The sequence below is a fragment of the Oryctolagus cuniculus genome, chromosome 15 (genome assembly GCF_051225735.1).
Source record: "Oryctolagus cuniculus isolate XC-2025 breed Fujian yellow rabbit chromosome 15, ASM5122573v1, whole genome shotgun sequence".
Lineage (NCBI taxonomy): Eukaryota > Metazoa > Chordata > Mammalia > Lagomorpha > Leporidae > Oryctolagus > Oryctolagus cuniculus.
In genome coordinates, this window is record NC_142881.1 from 71,027,342 (window position 1) to 71,045,406 (window position 18,065).

At 50.8% G+C, this 18,065-nt stretch overlaps 1 protein-coding gene across 5 annotated transcripts in view; it reads left to right on the forward strand.

Moving 5' to 3' along the window:
* Positions 1-18,065, forward strand: part of TSPAN14 (tetraspanin 14) — a 58,438-nt gene that overhangs the window by 29,212 nt on the left and 11,161 nt on the right. For 4 of the 5 annotated variants that reach the window (XM_051833052.3, XM_089313594.1, XM_089313593.1 and 1 more), the window contains 2 exons: positions 771-868; positions 17,571-17,621. In XM_051833052.3, the coding sequence (XP_051689012.1) occupies positions 788-868; positions 17,571-17,621 (132 nt within the window). In that variant the 5' untranslated portion in view covers positions 771-787. Of the gene's footprint in view, positions 1-711; positions 869-17,570; positions 17,622-18,065 lie in introns of all 5 variants that reach the window. The other variant, XM_070057951.2, reaches the window with a different exon arrangement.

Consider the following 18,065-nt stretch of genomic DNA (forward strand, 5'->3'; position numbering starts at 1 on the left):
CTTGCATAGGTAGAGGTTGTGTGGTTTAGGCATCGTCATAGCTCCAGGAGGCCAGAGCTGTGGTTGTGGTGGGAGGAAGAGAAGAGGGGAGGCTACCCGGGATGGGGGGAGATGAAGGCTGGCCTCTGTAGGCTCACAGGATCCCTCTGCCCAGGCTGGGACCCCCCTGCCCCTCTGAGGGGCTGAGCTAGGGAGGTGGTGTCAGAAGTCTGTGTTGGGTGGATGGATGTGGAGTCACACTGTGCTGGCACAGTGGATCATGTCCAGGCCTCTTCCCAGATGCTGCTTTCTGGGATCAAACCCCTGTTTCTTGGGGTGGGTGGGAAGGCTGTGGATGGGGGGCTCACTCTCCTGGGCTTAGCCATTGCTGCTATCCTTGGGCAAGTTGCAGGACCTTTCTGAACCCCTGATTCTTCAGCCATGAAGTGGAAAAACCAGTGCCCGACCTAGAGGTGATGAGATGAGTGTCTGGAAGGTTCCAAGCAGATTCCTGGGACTTAGAAGTCACTTGAAAATCATCATTCTCCTTTCTTTTGAAAATCCCCCTTATCCTTTTGCTGCTTTTGGAAAGCTGACATAACCTAATTTCTGCCTAATATATCGCTGGCCTTGGTACTAGGCCTGTGTTTGCACTCGCAAAGGACGTGAGGAATGGATTTGGAGACTTCAGGATCTGTGTCTGAGCCCCACCTTTGCTCTTTTCTTGAGAAGCAGGTGCTGGGGAGATGTTTTCAAACTGAGCTTGACGTCTCGTCTGTTCCTGTCTGCAGATCCTGCCTCTCGGAAGATGCACTATTATCGATACTCTAATGCCGAGGTCAGCTGCTGGTACAAGTACCTCCTTTTCAGCTACAACATCGTCTTCTGGGTGAGTGCCTACAGTCCTTCAGTCTGTAGATCACAACGGTTCACATCCCTGTGCTTTTGCCAGGCCCCACGAGGCTCTGCGATAAGGTGCTGGACAGGGTGGATGAGTCTTTCCCTTACAGAACAAGCAATGGAGAGTGGGAGGTGACTGAACACTGGATTAAGGGTGCCAGACGCAGCACTAGGAGCTCAAGAAGGCTTGAGGCTTCAGCCCAGATAGCTGTCTCCCCAGCCTGCCCCAGGAACGCCCCACTGGAGCTGTCTGCAATAAGGCACTTTGTGTGAGCGCCACTGTGGGCCAGCCAGGCCTGTTGTGGTTTCTAGGAGGTAACAGGGATAAGGGCAGTTGTCCTAATGTTCCATCAAAAGTGTTGTGAGCCTACCGAGCTGCAAGAGCAAGGCAGGAGAAGCCCCTGGCTGAGACTGGTCAGGGAGAGCATTCACAGGAGGGGATCTGCGTCCTAGTGAAGAGGCAGCTAAGTAGGGGTCTGGGGAAGAAAGCTCCAGGCAGAAAGAAGAGCAGTTGCAAAGGCCCTGAGCAAGAATGAACTTGGTCTGTGCAGAGGACAAAAGGAAGAGCACGTGACTAGAGCTAGTGAATACAGGGGAGAAGGGGCCCGGGGTAGAGGTTCAGGAGCCAGGTTGTCCAGGGCCGTGAGGTCTCAGTAAGTGGTTGGAACTCAGTTGGATGGTTTGGTCTCACTGGGGGCTGACTGCAGAGTCGGGGCCGGGATGGGAATCAGGGACACAAGGGCAAGTTTGAGTCGTTGTTTAGCCAGCCTCATGGACCTGATGGTTTCTTTTGTCCAACCATCTGAAGATGGACATCTTGGTCACACTCAGGGGAAGGGGTGGATCAGTTGAGAGCATTAGGGCAAGCCTGTTGACCATGGAGAGAAGACAAGTGTAGGCGTCCAGAGGCTGTAGAGTGAGTAGCCTGACATCAGAGGAAGGCCAGGAGGTTTTGTGATGTAAAAGCCTTTCACATGGACAGGAGCAGTCAGCTGTGCCACTGTGAGGGGATGTAGGATGAGGACGGAAAACTGAGAATGGTTGGGATGAGGTGGAGGTTGCTGGTACACCTGGCCGGAGGGCCAGAGTTGCCCTGTGCTTGGGCGGTGGTGAAGATGGAATGCAGCTGGGGTTGGTCAGGGAGCCGTCCCTAGACTGGTGTATGCTGGAGGCTGCCTGAGACATAGAGTCTTGTTCTTCCAGCTGCCCCACTCTGCCTGTGTCTCCACCTCTGAGGTTCATGCTGATTTTTGCAGTAGAGCAAAACTCCTACTGCGGCTGTGCCTGATGGCCGTGGTGACCTCCATGTCTTCCGAGGCTTTTCAGAACAGATTTTCTCCTGTTGGGGGCTCAGTTCACCTCTGCAATACCACATTTGCAGTACCAAATTGAATTGTGGATTTTTAAAAAAGTATTCAGTTATGTATTTATTTGAAAGCCAGAGTTAGAGAGAGGTTTTCCATCTGCTGGTTCACTCCCCAAATAGCTGCAACATCCAGGGCTCAGCCAGGCTGAAGCCAGGAGCCAAGAACTTCACCCAGGTCTCTCACATGGGTGGCGGGGGCCTAAGCACTTGAGCTATCCTTTTCTGCTTTTTCCCAGGTCATTAGCAGGAGCTGGATCGTAAGTGGAGCAGCCAGAACTCGAACTGACACTCAAGTGGGATGTTGGGATTGCAGGCAGCAGCTTTATCCTCCACCTTGCGGCGCCGGCACACCGGGTTCTAGTCCCGGTCGGGGCGCCGGATTCTCTCCCGGTTGCCCCTCTTCCAGGCCAGCTCTCTGCTATGGCCCGGGAGTGCAGTGGAGGATGGCCCAAGTGCTTGGGCCCTGCACCCCATGGGAGACCAGGAGAAGCACCTGGCTCCTGCCATCGGATCAGCGCGGTGCGCCGGCTGTGGCGACCATTAGAGGGTGAACCAGCGGCAAAAGGAAGACCTTTCTCTGTCTCTCTCTCTCTCACTGTCCACCCTGCCTGTCAAAAATTAAAAAAGAAAAAAAAAAAGAAAATGATGCATGAGAGAGATTGATTAGAAATGCAGATAGGAAGCCAGGCACCTTGCTGAGGGAAAGGCTGCCTGCATCCCCCTGCTGGGTGCCTGTGGGAGATTTGTTGTCTTTGTCTACACAGGCGTCAGCAGTGTGGGGGAGGCCTGAAAGTTGGGGTGCATGGCCAGGCTGCTAGGCTGCTGCTTTAGACTCACCTGAATTGAGTGGCTGGATAAGCCCCGGTGTTTTCCATGTGAAATAGTTGATCTCAGCTACCTGCTGTCTTCTGCTCAGAGAAGTTTTTGTTTTTAAATGGAGCTAATACAAAAAATATAGAAATAGAATAACATAATAAACACCCATATTCCTGCCATTTAACTTCAAAAATGATCCACTCATAGCCTGATCTTATTTCATTAGTATCACCCCGCCCTTTGGATTATTTTGAAGCAAAACCTAGATAGGTGACTTCACACAAAGAATGTTTTGTTTCGATGAATTAGTGGTGAGCAGTGGATTAGGATGTTGCGAGTGTTGATGGTGGACATGGCTTAGCAGGTGAGTTTGAATGTGCAGAAGGCAACCTGTCATTTCTGTGAGCATTTAGGTGCTGAGACAAACTTAAGGTTTTATTTAGCAGTTTGCTCCCAATTAGAATTGTTTTCACTGTGCATTCTTTATGAATAAATACCTGTAGTGCTCTCACTGCTTTTTAAAAGCTGTGTTCCTTTTCACTTCAGGACTGAGATTTCCCAGGGCTGGTTAACACCTGCTTGGGGTAGAATCTGGTTTACAGATTAAGCATGGACCTGGACTTCATGGGATTCTTATCACAGGAATGTCAACAGAAGACAGTGCTTCCTACCAATAGCATTTGAGAGCACTATTGATTTTTACTTTCTTTAAATCATTTTTGGTGGTACCCCACCTGTTTCTAGCAAAACCTCACTTTGACTTAGGAAATGCAAATCAAAACCACAGTGAGATACCACTTCACACCCATTAGGATAGCAATTGTTAGATAAACCAGAAAACAAATATTGACAAGGATATAGAGACATTGGAAACCTGTGTAATGTTGCCAAGAATGTTAAAATGGCATAATGCTGGCATCTCATATGAGCGCCAATTCGAGTGCGGACTCCACTTCTAATTCAGCTCCCTGCTGATGCACCTGGGAAAGCAGTGGAGATAGTTTGAATGTTGTGGCCCCTGCTGCCCATGGGGGAGACCTGATAGAGTTCCTGGCTCCTGGGTTTAGTCTGGCCCAGCCTCAGCTATTGTAGCCATTTGGTGAGTGAACCAGCAGATAGATCTCTCTCTGCCTTTCAAATAAATAAGTAAATATTTAAAAAAATGGTACAACTGCTACAGAAAACAGGATGTTGCGACTGGCATTGTGGTGCAATAGGTTAAGCCACTTTTTGGTATGCTGACATCCCATTTTGGAGTTCTGGTTCAAGTCATAGCTGCTTTACTTCAATCCAACCTCCTGCTAATGTGCTTGGGAAAGCAACAGATGATGGCTCAAGTATTTGGCCCATGCAACCCACGTAGGAGAACGGGATGGGGTTCCTGGCCCCTGGCTTTGGCTTGGCCCAGATCTGGCTTATTGGGACCATCTGGGGAGTGAACCAGTAGATGGAAGATCTCTTTCTTGCTCTATCTCTCTGCCTTTCAAATAAATAAATGAATCTTTAAAAAAAAAAGATGGTTCCTCAAAAAGTTAAAAATAGAATTGTTGTATAATCCAGTAATTCCACTTTTGAATATCCACCCCCAGAGAACTAAAAGCAGGATACATGTACACCCATGTTCACAGCAACATTATTCTCAAGATTCAAAAGGTAGAAACAGCCCAAGTGCCCACTGACAGTGGAATGGATGAACAATGTGGTGTATACATGCAATAGAGTATCCTTCAGGTTTAGGAAGAAAGGGAATTCTAGCACAGGTTACAGCATGGCTGAACCTTGAGGACAATATGCTGAGTGAGATAAGCTAGATGGGAAAAAACAAATACTGTGTTTCCATATCAAAAGGCAGAGAGTAGCCGGTGGTTGCAAAGGGCCAGGGCTGGGGAAATTGTGTGTGTATGTGGGTACTTTTTAATGGGTACAGAAAGTTTCAGTTTTACGAGCTGAAAACAGTTCTGGAGATAGATGGTGGCAGTGCTGATGGTTGTGCAACACAAAGTGCTTAGTACCTCTGTACTGCACAGTGAAAATGGTTAAAGTAAGTTTTAAATTGTTTGTAGATTATATTTTGCCACAGTTAAAATCTCAGTGCAGGCATTGTGGTGCAGCAGTTGAGACTGCTTGGGACCCCCCACATCCCATGTCAGAGTGCCTGGGCTCAAGTTCCTGTTGTGCTTCCAATCCAGCTTCCTGCTGGTGCACACCCTGGGTGGCAGCAGGTGATGGCTTAAGCACTTGGATCCCTGCTACCCATGTGGGAAACCCAGATTGAGTTCCAGGTTCCTGGCTTTGGTCTGGCCCAGTCCCTGTCTGTTGCAGGCATCTGGGAGTGAATTAGCAGATGGAAGAGCTCTCTGTCTCTCAAATAAATAAGACTGCTTTAAAAATAAAAATCTCACTTTGACTTGAGAGGCAGGAAGGCTGGGAGAGGCATCCGCTGGAGGAGCGGTGTGCAGCCCTGTGTCTTTGTTCATTCACGCCCCACCTGGTTCCACAAAGACTGAGTTTTGCTGAGTGAATTCTTCGAGGGTTGTTTCAGATGAGGGCTGCAGCTCCTGGACTGCTTTCTATCACAGGCCTTGACTTCAGGATGCGAAGGCTCTGATAAGGCCCTCGCCTGGGTCTGTGTCAGAGATGGAGTAAAAGTGAAAAACTGAGCTTCACTGAAGTCCAGATAATAAACCTGTCTTACCGGAAGGGAGGGGCCCCTGCTTGTCTTTATTTGAAAGCTGCGTTCTGCCAGTGGCTTTCTCAGTGACTTGGACAGGCTCGAGCGGCCCCCTGGGCTCATTTCTGAGTGAGAGGAGAGCTGTGGCACTTGTGCCCTCTGTCACCAGCATGGCTTGTGGTCTCTTCCTTCAAAGTAGCAGATGCCTCCTGTGGTGAACAGATAGCAGTGCACGTGAGGGAGAGATGATTGAGAATTACGCCAGACCAACAGTTTTATCTCTGGGCTGTTCTAGGTGGACCTGGCGTGTGCACACCCTACCCACAAAAGGGTAGGCGAGGCCAGGCGGAAGCATCCGCTCCCTTCCTGCATTTGGCAGGCATCTTTGTGGGTAGCATCGTCTTGTCTTCGGCCTTTTTTCTGTAAAGGATTCTCCACCTCCCAGCTTGGGCTGTTGTACCTGGACTTGATCTGACTGGCAGAGAATTGGCTTTGTTTAGCTGAAACTCTGGCCCTGTGACACCAGATCCCATGGCCTCATCCCTGGTCTGAATGCAAATGGTTTCTCTGCTTTCATCTTGTAATAATTAATGCATTCGAAAGGGAAAAGTCTAATGTTTTAATAATGTTAAGGTGTACAGTGTATTTTTGTGTTGTACTGCCAAGAAGATGTACCATTTCTCTCCAAGTAATATTTAACGAACTATTACAATTGCTTGGAAATTCTAGAAGCCTAAACAAGGCCTTGCAGGCTTGCTGCACTCCCCAGCCTGGGGGCTACAGCCACGCAGTCTGGAGGTCCATCTTCCTTCAACAGTGTCTCCTCCTGTGGGACATTTCGGGTTGCTACATGCTGTCTGATTACATGTTTTAGAAACTCCCATACTGGACATTTAGGTTGTTTCTTTTTTTTACCATCCTAGATATGGATGTAGTAATTGGTTTTGTATAGTAAAATTCTTCCCTTTGGGAAGGGAGGGAAATTATTTGTTGGGATAGATTCCCAGGAGTGAGATTAAATGGGTTAGAAGGTATGTAGATTGTTTTGACCTGCCTGACATAGTTGCATAGTCAAAATTACTTCTCCAGAAGGGCTGCCCCAGTTCGTAGAAAACAGAGTGCCTTAACTTGTGTGTGTGTGTATGTTATCACATTTATGCTTGCCAAGGCAGAGAGCAAGGACTACTTAATCAGACACTTCACTAGAATTTAAGGCATGAGGTGTGGTCATGGCTGGGACCACCAGCTGGGGTTCTTGTGATTTATAAATACTTGTAAGGTAGTTTCGAGTCCAAGTAGCCTGGTGTGAGCGTGTAACTGCATCCTTTGCTGGTTAAGTAGCATGGATTAGTCTACTGCAGGGTTTTGTCTGCTCTCTGGGAGTGTGGTGTGTTGGTCCCATCCTGTTGTTCTCTTTTTTATTTTCTTTCAGAAATTCTTTTTGAGACATCACCTCTACTGAGGTATAATTTAAATAGAACAACATTTTCCCATTTTAAGTGTACTGTCTGACAGCAGTGTAGGCACACAGCCGCCATCAGCATCTTGTATGGAGCAGTGTCAACTGATGAAGACGTCCGACATTCCCAGCGCTCCAGAAGCTTTCCCTGCTCCCTCCCCGCCCCTTCCTGTCTGCCTCCTGCTGCTATAAAGTAGATTCAGCCCTCATGTCTGATTTCTTTTGATTAGGTGAAGTTTTTCTGTTTTTAATTTCATTGATTTTTCTTTTTTATGTTTGTTTATATAGATTGTAAAATATATATAAGAAAAAAGTATGCTGCAGTTCATTGGTATTCTGTTCACATTGTAGTATAACTAACTGTCACTATTTCCTGTCTCCAGTCTATTTCATTGATTGTTGCCCTTATTTTTATCATTTCTTTATTTCTACTCTTTAAAAAAATTTGAGAGGCAGAGTGACAGAAGAGAGAAGGAGAGACAGAGAACACTGGTTCACTCTCCAGATGCCTACAACAGCTGGGGCTGGGCCAGGAGCCAGAAACTCCATCTGTGTCTCCCACGTGGTTGCCTGGGACCCACGTACTTGAGCCATCTACCTGCTGCTTCCCAGAGTGTGCATTAGTGGCCAGCTGGCTCAGAAGAGGAGGCCAGACTCAATCCCAGGCACTCTGATATGGGATGAAGGCAGCTTGAACTGCAGCTTAACCTACTGTGCCATAACACGCACTCCTTTTAATAGCTTTTTTTTTTTTTTTTTTTTTTTTTTTTTTTTTAGATTTTGTTTGTTTATTTGAAAGGTAGAATTACAGACATTGAGAGGGAGAGACAGGGAAAAAGGTCTTCCATATGCTGGTTCACACCCCAGATGGTCGAAACGGCCGGGGCTCAACCAGTCCAAAGCCTAGAGCCAGGAGCTTCTTCCAGGTCTCTTGTGTGGGTGCAGGGGCCCGAGGGCTTGGGCCATCTTCTACTGCTTTCCCAGGCCATAGCAGAGAGCTAGATCGGAAGAGGAGCAGCCAGGACTAGAACCGGCATCCTTATGGGATGCTGGTGCCGCAGGTGGAGGATTAACTTACTATGCCACAGTGCTGGGCCCAATAGCATCTTATAGTGGAAGATTATATTACTGATTTTTAGATCTTTCTTCTGTTTCAGACATATTTTGATGCTTCCACTTTATTTGGTTAAAATATTTTATATATGCATATATACACAAAGTCCTGTCTCTCCCCACCCCCATCTTCCAGTTGACTTCAAGATTTCTGGTGTTTTTTTTTTATTTATTTCAACAATTTTATTATGTGCAACTGTGGTTTTCTTTGTGTTTTCACGTAGGAAAAAGCATATTGTGGTTCATTGTGCCTTTGGGATTGTGGATTTATACTTTTCATCAAGTTTGGGAATATTTGGCCCATCTTTTTTTTTTTTTTTTTTTTTTTTTTTTTAAAGATTTATTTATTTATTGGAAAGGCAGAGTTACAGAGAGGCAGAGGCAGAGAGAGAGTCTTCTATCCGCTGGTTCACTCCCCAGATGGCTGCAACAACTGGACGTAGGCCATTTGGAACCCAGGAGCCATGAGCTTCTCCTGGGTCTCCCATGTGGGTGCAGGGGCCCAAGGACTTGGGCCATCTACTGCTTTCCCAGACCACGGCAGAGATCTGAATCGGAAGTGGAGCAACTGGGACATGAACTGGTGCCCATATGGGATGCCGGCACGGCAGGCGGCGACTTTACCCTCTAGGACACAGCACAGCCCCTGGACCATCATTTTTTCCAATATTTACCTCCTCCTTTTTTTCTGAGACTTGATTCCCTGCAGGTCACTGAGGCTGTGTTCCGTTTTGTTGTTCCCTCTTCTGTCCTGTATTTGGGATAGTGTCTGTTGCTTTGTTTTCAAGTTGATCTTTTCTTTTATAGTATCTGATTGGTTCTTCAGTGAATTCTTCATTTCTGACATTAAATTTTCTATTTCTAGTAGTTCTATTTGGGTGTTTTCTGACTCTTCTGTTTCTCCTGTCATCATGTTCTGTTTCCCTTTAAATCCTGAGCATGCTTCCACAGTCTTTCTCTATTATTCAATTTATGTTTATTATTTTTCTTCCTTTATTATAGGTCACTTTTTTCCCTTCTTGCCTATCTTGTGACTTTAAAGTTCTAAAAAAGATTCATTTGAAAGAAAGACGTACACACAAACACACACACGCACACACACAGGTTATCTTCTGTCTACTGGCAGACTCCCCAGCTGGGCCAGGGCTGACAGGTTGAAGCCAGGAGCCTGGCACTCTAACCCACTCTGATATGGGATGCCAGCATCCCAAGCCACATCTTAACTGCTGTGCCAAATGCCCTTCCTCATCTAGTTACTTTTGATTGAATGCAAGATACAGTTTTCTTTCTTGTTTATTTTTTTAGCATTTACTTATTTATTTGAAAGGCAGGCTTGAGAGAGAGTCAGAGAGACAGAGAGAGAGATATCTTCCATCTGCTGTTTCATTCCCCGGATGGCTGCAATGGCTGAATCTGGGCAGATCTGAAGCTAGGAGCTGGAGTCTCCCACATGGTCCAGGTCTCCCACGTGGATGGCAGGGGTTCAAGCACTTGGGCCATCTTCTACTGCTTTCCCAGCTACATTAGCAGGGAGATGGATCAAAGGTGGAACAGCAGAGTCTTGTACCAGTACCCATATGGGATGCTGGAGTCACAGGTGGGAGCTTCATCTGCTGCACCACGATGCCAACCCCAATATACAGTTTTTCACTAAATATTCTTTCCTAACAGTATGAAGTGTTTTTTGGTTTGATGTCATGTGTGAGATCATTTTTGCTGTTGTATATAGTTGTAGATCATTCTGTTGTTGTGTGATATACTGCTGTAGGGATGTATTATTTGGGTGACCTACAGGTTTCAGCTGGTAAGGCCTGTTAAAGTAATGTAAAAACATACCAGTGTTGGTGACCCAAGCATAGGGATATCCCAGGGTCCGTGTGGCTGAGCCAAATGCAGGAAATCCTGTCTTTCCTGTCTAGGTCCAGATGGTCTTAGTGTGATAGTTTAGAGCAGGGCTTGGCAGACTGTGGTCTGCTCCCAAAGCTGGCCTCCCGCCTGGATGCATGTACAATTGTGTTGGAACACAGCCACACCCATTCATTTACTCCTCGGCTGCTTTCCCGCTGTAGCAGGAGAGTTAAGTAGTTGCAACTGAGATCATCCAGCACAAGAAGCGGAAAACATTTACTATCTGGCCGTTTGCAGAAATGCCCATGGCTGCTTTGGATGTCCACCCTTGCGGTGCCAGTGAGGGCAGAAATGAGGTGGGGTGAGGCTGGGTGTCCACTGGTGCTGCCTGTCGCCTCCCTGGGCTGGCTCCGCCCCCTCTGTCTTCCTTCTTTGACACAATTTCCCCGGGTGGGGCTGGCCTGCGCTTGGTTCTCTGTTATCAGGGGCCACACAGGCAGCTGTGGAAGCTGCCCCTGGGATCCTCACCCCACCCCTCTGGTCCCCTCCTCTTCCGGGTGTGCTGCTGTACTGGGAAGGGCCTGTGTGCTTCTTTTTCTTAGTATACGCTTCCAGCAGGATGAATAGCTGGTGTGTGATAGCCGTGTGACCTCATGCGAGGCACCCCCTGCCCCCGGCCCTGTTTCCTCCTGTGATGAGGAACCTGACTCCAGCATCCCTTCTGGCTCCCAGGACTGCCTCAGTTCAAGATTTTTAGTGTGGGGCTCTTTGAAAGGGGTGCCGCCTGCTTCATTTAGGACTCAGTGGTCCCAGTCTTGAGGGGCAAGGCCTCTTAACTCAGGGGTATCTTTCAACCCTTAGCTCACTGGCACCTCAGGGCCTGCTTGTGTCTAGGGTCTGTGTCATCTGGCTTCTGTGTCCTCAAGTTCAGTTGAGTGGTTGGCGTTTCAGGTGGCCACGAGTCTGGTGTTCTCTGGTCTCAGCGGGCCTAGACTCAGGACTTCGTGGTCTGGAGAGAGCTGGGCTGTGGTTTCTACCTGTGAGCCTGCTGCTGGTGGACTTGCAGAGGCTCTGGGAGGCCACCGGTCTCCAACTGCTCGTTTTGCAGATGGGCAGACTGACCCGCGAGAGAGATGGCTTGCTCAGGGCCGTGGGGGCAGTCAGCAGAGCTGACCTGATTCTAGCTTCCTCTGCTCTCTGCTCTTTTCTTCCTGTCGTCCTTTCCTGCCTCCCTGGAGAAGCCTGCAGGAGGCCCCACTTCTCTACGTCCTGTGTCACTGCTGCCTCCAGAAACCCAGGGAAACAGGAGAAAGCCCTTACCATGGGACACACTGGGGGCAGGGTGCAGAGCACAGGGCCAGGAGGAGAGGACACAGCCGCGTTCAGTACAGCAGAGCCTCGCAGGAGCCTCGCGGTGTCACCTCGAAGGCCCCTCCGAGCCTCTTCTGCACCACGCACAGGAGGGCAGGCCATCTTGGGATAGCGCTATGCCTGGGAGTAAGTGTTTCACGGAGGAGTCTACAGCATTCCTGTAACCAAGGAAGAGTTGCTGCTGTTTTATAGAGGAGACCACAGGCCCCGAGAAGGGCCCGGACTTGCGCTTGGTCCATTGCTAGGAAGCTGCTGAAAAGAGACTGGGCACAGAGCTGGCTGATCCGTGCCCTGTGCTCTGGCTGCCTCATCTGACAGGGACTTGCTCTTAGCTTTCCTTCTGGTCGTCTCCAAGGCTTCCAGGGGAGGTCCGGGGGAGCGGGCTCTGAATGTGAGCCTGAGTCAGCAAGGGGCTTGTGCAGGAGCGGGAGGCCCGCAGTGCGCCTTGCTGCTTGCTGGTGGGTCACTTTGAACTTGCTGAGGAAAGGCCGGTGGGGTCTGCAGCAGCTGCCTCGGAGCGTTCACACGTGCATAAAGGAAGTCTTGCAAGCGTTGAAGAGATTAAATCCTGGTGAAAGCTGCTTCTGAGCTGCTTGGGGTTGAAGCTCTTCATCAGCCGCTGACTCGATCCTGCCTGGGTACAGTGTCACAGGCTTACTCACATGGTGACTCAGTTCCTTGTGGCTTCCAGGACAGGACAGGGCTGAGGGTTGCATGAGCTCCAACTGCCCCAGGAGGACCCCTTGCCTTCCGTTATAGAGGCCTTTGCCTAAGGTAGAACGAGCATGTGACCCCCAGAGAGGCCCTGCTCCCCAACCTAGCCAGCTTGGCATAGATGCCCAGGGAACTACTCCTTCTCTGAGACTCCAACCCCACAGGTGCCTGCGTGGAGGGCTCAGGCTGCTGCTGGGTCTTCCTGGCCGACCAGGGGGCTGTCTCATGGGTAGGTGGGGTAATGTGTTAGGAGGGTCAGAGACACAGGTTTAGTTCTCAAGTCTGCCAGCAGCTGGCTGGGTGAATGGGGGTGAGTGACCAAGCTTTCCCATCTGAAAACTCAGGACCAGTTTGGAAGGATCTCTTGTGGTGTAGGAAACATTAATGCAGCATGCGACACCAGGAAAAGATGGGGCTGCTTGCCCAGAAGACAACAGCAGTACCTGTGCCTGATAGCTCCAGGGAATGGAAGCCTGGCCTCTCTTTGGCCTTGGCTAGAGGGGACTCCCTCCCTTGTGAAATTTATTTATTTATTTGAATGAGAGAGAGAGAGAGAGGAAATGAATGAACGAACAAACACTGCCATCCTCTAGTTGGCTCCCCAAATGCTTGCAGTGGCCAGGGAGCCAGTAAGTCAGCTCAGCTCTCCCATGTGGGAGGCAGGAACCCAGCTACTTGGCCATCACCTGCTGCCTCCCAGGTGCTACAGTAGCAGGAACCTGCAGCCAGAGCGGGGTATCGAACCCAGGCACATCGATATGGGGCATGGGCATCCTAACCGGCGTCTTAACCACTAGGGCAAATAGAAGAGAAAGGTCAGTGTGAGGCAAGAGGCCACCTTCCTCTCAGTTGGCAGTCAGGGAGAATGGTGTGGCCCAGCCCCAAAGACCAGCTACTCTGGAGCTTCGAGGCTGGAGGGTGCCCTTGCTAGTTCCTGTGTGTGCTTCATAAACACCAGACAGGTTGCTTTCCCTGCCTGGTTCCTCCCTCAAGTCTCTTGGTCTCTAAAACTGCCATTGGTCCCCCAAGTTCCTGCTGTGGGCCATTGTTCATTGAACCCATGATCTGACATGTGACCCCAAGTTCCTGTCTTTCTGGTGCAAGTTAACTTTAGTTCTTCCTTTCAGACAGAACAGAAAAGAAGGCAAGCCTTTGTTCTTGCCTGCCCTGCCCCTGCACCATGCCCTGCTCCCGAGGCAGGCAAATGCTGCTGCTGTTGGGCTGAGCCGAGGGTCCTTCCTGGGAACTTGCGCTCTGAATCCTTTAGGAGAGCAAACCTCTTTTATGAAACTGGTCGCCTCTTCCCGATGTGTCCGTGTCGTGACCTAGGGGAAAGTTAAAGCAGCACCTCGGTGCAGATTCACAGAAACAAACATACAGGTGGGGCTGGGGCTGGTTTTAGTGTGGGTGAGAGGGCCTGAGCTGCGAGGTGCAGTGGGGAGGAGGCGAGCCCTCCGGGCCATGGTTGGTTGTGGGAGGTGAGTGGGGTCTGGAATGTCTGTTGGGAACAGGATGGGGTTGGTGATGCCTGTGTAGGGCTTGACCTTGGTCCTAAGCCAGCCGGACTTCTTCATGGCCTACATTTGCCTTGAACGCCTTTGGAGTGAGTTGGACTAAGAAGTGTGCCTGCAATGGTTGGAGCTGATCTGATCTAAAGTCAAGAACCAGGAGCTTCTTCCCGGTCTCCCATGTGGGTTCTGGGGCCGAAGCACTTGGGCCATCTTCCACAGAGAGGAGAGGCGGAGGCAGAGAGAGAGAGAGGTCTTCCATCTGCTGGTTCACTCCCCAATTGGCTGCAATAGCTGGAGCTGCGCTGATCCGAAGCCAGGAACCAGGAGCTTCCTCTGGGTCTCCCATGTGGTGTAGGGGCCTGAGGAGTTGGGCTATCTTGTACTAATTTCCCAGGCCATAGTAGAGAGCTGGATCGGAAGTGGAGCAGCCAGGTCTCGAACTGGTGCCCATAAGGAATGCCGGCACTGCAGGCGGCAGCCCTACCTGCCACACCACAGTGCTGGCCCCACCACAGCATGTATCTTAAAAGTAGAACCAACTTAGGAGCCTGGTGGGTTTGAATGTGAGCTAAGGGGGAAAGAGAGACTCGAGGTCTAGATTTTTCATAAGCAAATGAGTGGACAGAGGGTGATGCCAATCCAGGAGAAGGGGAAAGGGTCAGGAGACCAAGGCTCCATCTAGGGGTATTTAAAAAAATTATTTATTATTTAAAAAATTATTTATTTTACTTAAGAGGCAGAGAGAGTGAGAGACTTCCTATCTATCAGTTCACTCCCCAAGCACTAAGAAGCAGGGATCTTAAGCCAGGTCTCACGCATGAGAGGCGGGAACCCAGTTGTGTGGGCCATCACCTGCTGCTTCCCAGGGTGTGCGTTGTTAGCCGGGAGTTGGACTCAGATGCAGAGCTGGGGCTTCAACCCAGGGACTCAGATACGGATGCAGATGCCCCAAGCAGCATGTTAACTGCTGCACCAGACTGGGGGTGTGTTAGATTGAAATATCTTAGCTGTCTCCAGTGGACCAGTCAAGTCGACAGTGCAGTGTTTGTATGCTGAAGACCTGGGTTTGCAAGTGGGCCGTGTAGAGGTGTAGTTAAAGACAGGTGGGTCATGAGATCACCTGCAGGGCTCACAGGCGGGGCACAGGCCTGGAACTGGGCTTGTCAGGTTCGACGGAGAAGTGGCAGAGAGGGAGGAAGGCAGTCGTGAATGTGTGTGCAGTGTTCCTGGAGCTGGGTGTGTCGGTGAAGAGGTTGTAGGAGGGGGGAATGACCAACTGTGACCTATCCTCAGATGAGCTCATGTATGGTGAACAAAAAAACTTGAACTCCAGCTTTGGCGATAGGAAGTGAATCACTGGGGACTTTGAGTGGTAGGGAGGGCACCCACAGCCTGCAGGGGCTGTAACCAGTCATCTGCATGTGTGCTCACCTGTACCAGACATCTGGGGAGTGAGAGGACCTGGCCCTGACCCCATCAGGGAGAACAGAGACCTTAGCAACTCGTTGATTCAGTGGGAGGAAGGGCGGCAGGTCTGCATGGTGTGGCGGAAAGCCCAGGGAACTCTGCCTGCCTGGCTCAGCGCCGTGTGCAGTGCTCGGCACAGGCCTCACAGTCAGAGTGCACTCAGTGTTGCGGAGCCTCCTTCCCACGGCCTGGCATTTTGGTCTAGGCCCTTGCTGGGCCCCACTGTTCTTTGTGAAACAGAGCGGTTGGGTCCAGACAGTGCGTCCTTACTAGGGGTTCATAGACCATCGTGGGGCCCACCAGTGGGAATCTGTGGGCCCCCGAAGTTCTATGCAAACCATGAGACACTGCACGTTTTCTGAATCTGCAGCCTAAAGAGATCGCGACTCCCTAGCGTTTTCTCTAAGGGGCCTTTCCTTCCCACTCGAGCCACCTGGGGCTGGTATTGAATAAACAGACCGCGTAAAGCATGAGAATGCGCTGTGGAAGGCTGAGCGTCATGGAGAAACCTAGCCCTGCTATTAATGCTGAGACGCTGATGAATGGCAGCGAGGTACCAACCTGGCATGAAGTAGTAAACAGGAAAGTGGGTGGCAGCTCTGTTACAGACCATGTGTATTTCATTTTTAAAGATTTATTTATTGGGCCGATGCTGTGCTGTTGCAGGTAAAGTAGCCGCCTGCATTGCCGGCATCCCATATGGGTGCTGATTTGAGTCCCGGCTGCTCCACTTCCGATCTAGCTCCCTGCTATGGCCTGGGAAACCAGTGGAAGATGGCCCAAGTGCTTGGGCTCCTGCACACCTGCATGGAAGACCCAGAAGAAGCTCCTGGCTTCAGATTGGTGCAGCTCCGGCCATTGCAGCCATTTTGGGAGTGAACCAGCAGATGAAGACCTCCCTCCCTCCACCTCTCTGTAACTCTGCTTTTCAAATAAATAAATAAAGAGATCTTTTTTTTTTTAAGATTTATTTATTTATTTGAAAAGCAGAGTTACAGAGAAGCAGAGGCAGAAAGAGAGGGAGAGAGAGAGAGGTCTTCCATCTTCTGGCTCACTCCCCAAATGGCTGCAATGGCTGGAGCAGGGCTGATCTGAAACTTGGAGCCAGGAGCCTCTTCAGGTCTCCCAGGTGGGTGCAGAGGCCCAAGCACTTGGGCCATCTTGTGCTGCCTTCCCAGGCCAGAGCAGAGAGCTGGATAGGAAGTTGAGCAGCTGGGACACAAACCGGTGCCTATATGGGATGCTGGCACTGCAGGTGGCGGCTTTACTCGCTGTGCCACAGTGCTGGCCCGGAGAGAGGGATCTTTTCAATTGCTGATTCATTCCCCAATGCCTGCAACAGCCAGGGCTGGGCCAAGCCAAAGACAGGAGCTCAGAACTCCATCCAGGTCTCTTACATGGGTGGCAAGAACTTAAGTACTTGGGCTGTCATCTTCTGCCTTCCCAGGCACGTTAGCAGGCAGCTAGATTGGAAGTGGGAGAACCGGGACTCCAGATACTGTGATATGTGATGCAGGTGACCCAGGCAGAGCTTAGTCTGTGACCTGCTGCAGTCACAATGCCTGTCCCACCCTTTGTTTTATATGGATTCTCCCCCGCCTTCGCCTCTGGTTAGGAAGCTGTGTGATAGATTGGGATGACCCCTTTCACCTAGCCCCAGTGGGTTCCTGCAGGTAGGTAGTCCGGGCATGGGCCCCATCTCTTGAGTGAGCACATTGCTAGCGCAGGCCTATTTTAATTGGATAGCCAATGATGACCCAGCATTTCCTGAGCACACCTGTGTCCTATGCTGAACCCAGATGCCACTGGGAGGAGGAGGAGGAGGAGAGCCCTGACCAGCAAGTGGCCTGCGCAGCTGCTTGTCAGCATGTGGAGGCCTAAGGTGGGGGGAAGAATGGGCAGAGATGGTGCTGGGCTCTGCTGCCGCTGCGTGTGTCCCCCCCCTCCGCCATGCCCAGCCCTGTGCAGCACATTCTCGAGGCAGCCCTCACAAGGGCAGTGTCGTATGCACTGGACAGAGCACTGTGGTGAGCTGGGGGCTGCAGAAACAGGCATGGCCGGGTGGCTGTGACCTGGTCATCCCTGCCGGACAGGGTCGGCTCTGACATCTTCACCTTTGCTCCCCGGGACATGGGCCTCTGTTGAATGGGTTCAAGTGGGCATTTGGGGAAGGTGAGTACAGGTCAGCTGCAGAGCTCTGTGTCCCTTTTTTGGGTAGAGCCTCTGTGGTCTGCAGGGGTCGAGTACCGCCTGGGGCAGGAGCCAAGCACATCCCTGACCAGCAGTACGGACTCAACTGTAGGAGGCGCTGGTGTGGTGCCCGGTTCTGACTACCCCTTTTCTCTCCCTGCTTAGTTGGCCGGAGTCGTCTTCCTTGGAGTCGGGCTGTGGGCATGGAGCGAAAAGGTAGGTGTGTCCCCATGGCTGTTTGTGGCAGGCAGCCTGCCCCAGGAGCACTCACCGGCATTGTCCCCCTCCAGGGGGCACATTCCTTATGCCTTGTGCCGTGTAAGGCTGGGTAGCCATTAATCACCACAGAACCAGCGCTGAGACCGGCTCTGCTCTCTGGTGGCAGGGCCAGCTGCTGGTACCCAAGACTGGACCTGCTGGGGTCGGGGACTTTTAGGCTCCCCGAGTGTGGAGAGCCGTTGCTCTGTCCTGGCGGCCCCATGTCACCATGTGTCACCCCAGGGCTTGTCTGCAGTGATGCTAGGCAGGCCTGGGGCTGACTTCCTACCCTGCTGTGGTAGTGGAGTGAGCGAGCGGGCCCCTGGACACAGGCACATGTGTGCATTTGTGAAGTGCGTGTGTGGGCCCAGAAGGAGCCCCTGTGTGGGGCATGTCTTTTTT